Source organism: Penaeus chinensis, chromosome 17, assembly GCF_019202785.1.
Source record: "Penaeus chinensis breed Huanghai No. 1 chromosome 17, ASM1920278v2, whole genome shotgun sequence".
Classification (NCBI taxonomy): domain Eukaryota; kingdom Metazoa; phylum Arthropoda; class Malacostraca; order Decapoda; family Penaeidae; genus Penaeus; species Penaeus chinensis.
In genome coordinates, this window is record NC_061835.1 from 13898791 (window position 1) to 13903790 (window position 5000).

Sequence of the window (5000 nt, forward strand, 5' to 3'; positions counted from 1 at the left end):
TTCTACCGACTTTGGTATTCTTTAGGGAAAGTTTATTTTATATTGTTATCGTAGTCTAGAGAGATATTAAATACTATATTTATGTTTTATCGACACCTTTTCTTTCTTCTCTGTTATCATTCAGTGTTGTTGGGATAATTATTTTTCTTTTTTCATTATTGTGTTTCCCTCTTATATTCATTTTTTCTTCAGAATGCTTTTGATAAAAGAAGGGAAGAGGAAGCAACAAGAGATAGTAGAAAACAGATAGTACAGTAGTTTAAGCTGGAGAAATTATCCGTCATAAGAGAAGATAAGAATAGGTGATTCTAGTAGAGACTGAATGTAAATTGATGGTGGTGGTGGTGGTGATGTTGGTGGTGATAATGGCAATGGCGCTGGCGAGGGTGATGGTGGTGGTGATGAGGATGATGGCGCTGGCGGTGGTGGTGATGAGGATGAGGATGCACATGACTGGCGGCTCCACGTGCGGTGCTACCCTCCTGTATCCCGCTCCAGAGATGAATACCCTCTCTGGCACTTCCTTCCACGAGGGCAACGGCCACTCCTCGCCCCCGAACACGTGCCTCTTTAACCATACAAATCTGTCGTCGTCCAACAGAAATTCGGGGTCCAATCTCGTCGGGTATTGGAAAATGATCACTTTCGTGAGCTTTCCCCCAGCCTTTGGGCCAGTCATCACTGTCCCCTTGTATCCCCGAGTCGCCAGGGTCTGCTCCGCCTCGCCTGCCCGCACCGTGAGACGCGGCCTCCCTCTGCCTTCCTTCAGAAGTGGCTCGAAGTCCCGGCCCGGTTCCAAGGCCCGCCTAATTTCTCCAGGAAACTCATGGCGCACTCCTGTGGGAATATAAATCGTCTCCTGCCATTCACGTCGGCAACATGCTGGTTCCTGCTTCGGTTCCCTCTTCGTTCTTCTTCCTCTTCTCCTCCCGCTCGCACCCATTCTCCCTGTCACTCACGTCCTCACTTCCTTCACCTTCTTTCCCTCTTATGAGATGCGCTTGCAACATGCTCTTGCGAGGTTAAACTTGTTCCCCGATTTGGCAACACTAGCCATGCTTGACACCCGGGAGGAGGTGACAGATTGCCGGAGGGTCAGAGGCGCTTCACCCGCTCCCTGTCTGGGGGGGGGGGGGGGGGGGCAATGAAACAATAAAAAAAGAGGTGAATAATAGAAAGGGGGGGGGGGGGAGGGAAGGTAAAGTGGTGAAAGTGAACGAAGTAATAGATTAATAGAAGGGGGCGACACCCCTTGCATGTCTTTCTTTGCTTTTGTTAGCATCATTAGGTGAGGAAGGAGGCAAGTGTTATGGTAAGTGAATTCGAGAACGTATTTGTTATTTTATTTTATGCTTTTTATATTTTGTTTCTATTTCTATGATGGCAAAACAAGTGGACAGGAATTATTATTATTGTTATTATTATTTAACGAAGAGCAAGAAATATTTTTGTTTGATTTTTAGAACAAGTAAGTACTTTTAAGGATTTTATTTTTGTTATTTTGTGTTTTATTTTTACTTTTACGGTTAAACAAGTGAAGAAGAACAAAAAAATAAAAAATGGTTTTATTTATTTTTTCTTTTAGTTGATTTTATTTTATGTACTTTTATATTGTGTTTTTATTTGGATGAAGCAGAAACATAGAAATAACGTGGCGAACAAATTGGACGATGAAAGGGAAAAGCACAAAGAAAGCAAAAGGTAGAGGGTGAGGATGATATGGTGAAATGGGTGCTTTAAAACAGTGGCATATGAATGGTGAAAACACTCTACTGTGTTGATACTATGGTAGAAAACAGTGTAAGTCTATGTGCTATGTGGAGCCGGATCAAATATACAAGTTTTCTTCTGTCGGGGAAGTGATTGTTGTGACAACTGGGTCTGACTTTCCAAAGAAGGAGGAGAGCATGATTTAAATTGATAAATTCAATGAATAAAATAATATCATGGTGATGAGGGTGATAGGAGCAAAAAAACAGTAAAACAACAAAACGGTTAAAAAAAAACAGTAAACGGGAGAGAAATGGTGCAGAAGAAACAAACGAAAGGCAAAGTAACCAAATGACTGTAAAAATGTACAAACTTTTGGGCATAAATGGAGGCTGGTTATGGTTAGGGGCGTAGTCTTTAAGAGCATAAGAGAATATAACAAGAACATAACAATAAAAGGCTTTTTTTTTTGGGGTGGGTGGGGGGGAGGGGGGTTAAACACAGAATTCAGAATATCTCTCGCGACTGAGGACAGCACTAAAACACGTCTTACTACTACTAATAATAATAATAACAATAGTAATAATAGTAATAGTAGTAATAGTAATAATAACAACAACAACAACAACAATAAAGAAAATAGTAATTATAATAATAATAACAACAATAATAATCATAGTGATAATAATAATAATAAAATGTAAGACTTCAGCTCTAAAAGGTACCGAATAAACATTACAGTGATACTGAATGATTTTAAAAGAAATACCGTTAAACTCGACATAAATGCTTCTCCTGTAATTAAATGAATAGTATATTGGCGTAGATTATCATCATTATCATTACTGTTTTATTATTATTATTGTTATTGTTATTATTATTATTATTATTATTAGTATTAGTATTAGTATTATTATTATTATTATTATTATTATTATTATTATTATTATTATTATTACTGCTACTACTATTACTATTGCTGTTACTGTTATTATCATTTTCATATTGCAGGGTGTGTGTATATATGTATATCTATATATATAATTTATATATATATATGATATATATATGTATATATGATATATATATATATGATATATATATGATATATATATATATATGATATATATATATATATATATATATATTTACACACACACACACACACACACACGTTGCGCAAATAATATCTTCCATTATACAGCGCGCCAGTAATTTTTAAACTGCTCTTCTTTCCAGGCGCATCTCTTGGGGCTTAACATTATGTATGAAAAATACTTATTAAACAAAAAGCCTGTTACGCTGAAGTGTTGTTCCAGGATAATGGAATTCCACTACAAATTTAGACCTTTTTTTTTCGGGGGGGGGGGGGGGGGATGGTGGACTGAAAACATTGGATGGAAAAAAAGGTTTAGTAATTCTGTATTATTTTGGTCCATATAAAAAAAAAGGATAGTAATGAATGGGTTGGTACGAGCAGACAGACAGACAGACAAGCAGACAGACAGACAGACAGACAGACAGACAGAGACAGACAGACAGGAAGGCATCAATAGACCGAAAGAATAGATTGAGATGTAGGCAAAGTCACAGACAGACAAACGTATACAGATTGAGGCAAACAAACAGACCCACATAGACAAATAACTAGCTAGTGTATGTGTGTGTGTGTGTGAGAGAGAGAGAGAGAGAGAGAGAGAGAGAGAGAGAGAGAGAGAGAGAGAGAGAGAGAGAGAGAGAGAGAGAGAAAGAAAGAAAGAGACAGACAGACAGACAGACATAGGAACCTCAAACCAACCCTCCCACACCACTCAAAATCGAATTTCCCCCCACCTTCAGGAGAACGCAGACGGAGGAGCAGCAGGAGGAGTAGCAGGAGGAGGACCACCTGCGGGAGGCGGCGGGGCGGCGGCGACCACGAGGCCTGAGCTGGAGTCGCCGAGGGTGAGCGCCATCATTAGCACGGTGCTGGGGGAGAGCTCGGCCGTTTGCTCGCTCCTGAAGGCCGTGTCGGATGGGCAGGACGAGGGCAGGCCGGCGCCCAAGTGCAAGAAGGCCGCCAGGAGGAAGGCCTCCCTGCTGCTGGAGGCGACGCAGAAGGAAGAAGAGGAGGTTCCTCGTCCGGGACCGCTCTCCATCAAATTGAAAAAGAGGAAGAAGAAGGCTGCTCCTGCTGCGTCTCCGGCAGACAGCGCCTTTGGGAGTCTGGCGGTTCCCTGCTCCTCCATGGCCGGCTTCAGGGTACTTGCTCAAAGTAAGATTATTTGCCCTTTTTTCCTTTTTTTTAAATTTTTTTCTTCTTTTCCCTTTTCTTTTTCTTTTTTCTTTTTTTAGTCATGCTAATTGCTAATTGTTTTTTTTGTTTTTTTTTTCATGAATTTCGTAGGACGGATCATCGTTTGTATTATAGGAGCAATCCGTGAACGTTGACGCATGTTATCATAACATTAGTAACGCTGTTTAAATTTGAATTAGCTGATGGATATCAAGTGCCTATTTTAATTATTTTAAAACGTTAAAATACGGAAACTATGCTATTTCAATTATTTTTAGTCATTTCAATTATTTTTAGTGCATTGGTGCTGTGAAACTTTCAATGGTAAATAGTGTTTGCAAGTTACAAAAAAAAAATCAGAATTATTATGACTGTATGATCAATTCCCGTATCAATTACATTTTTGTGTTTTGCAAGCAAATACACTTGATTTCAGTTGTAAGTAATTTGCTAAATATGTCTTCGTGATACGAATAATTAAGGATTAGGTCTGCTTAGAGAATTTCCACTGGCAATATTAGTAATTTTTATAATGATTCGCGCGAAAAGGTGATCATTTGCCGTGGCAGTGCCCAAAACCTCGAGCTCGAGCCGTGATTGGTCAGTTGAAGCCACCGGACTTATCGCTGATTGGCTGGAGGCAACTGTCTTTTCTTCTTCCCTGGCCTCTCGCCGTTCCTCAATGCCCCAAAATCTAATATGCTCCCGAGTGTCAATTCTTCCTCGCCGTCATCCGTGTGTGTCAGGAGCCGTGAAAGACTCTCCCCGTAGACCGATATAAGGAAAAAGAAACGAAGATAAATGCCCGACTTGAACATTTCAGCTGCTGCGGTGAGCGAAGGCAGCCTCCAGGCCAAGAGCGTCGTTGAGGGTCCGAAGGCCATCGTCATCACTCCCGAAGAGAAAGCCCAACTGGCGAGGGTCTTCCCGCAGCTAGTGGAGGTCAAGGAAGGGCCCATTACGTTGGAAAATGCACTCGGGGAGCTGATCAGCATTCAGGTTCCCGTGGGAGAAG

General features: G+C 40.7%; 1 protein-coding gene across 3 annotated transcripts in view; it reads left to right on the forward strand.

Annotated features, from left to right (window-relative positions):
- Positions 1-5000, forward strand: part of LOC125034272 (nascent polypeptide-associated complex subunit alpha, muscle-specific form-like) — a 241866-nt gene that overhangs the window by 227221 nt on the left and 9645 nt on the right. For all 3 annotated transcript variants that reach the window (XM_047626016.1, XM_047626018.1, XM_047626017.1), the window contains 2 exons: positions 3550-3964; positions 4809-5000. The exon at positions 4809-5000 is cut by the window's right edge and continues 99 nt beyond it. In XM_047626016.1, coding sequence (XP_047481972.1) covers positions 3550-3964; positions 4809-5000 — 607 coding nt within the window. The remainder of the gene's footprint in view (positions 1-3549; positions 3965-4808) is intronic.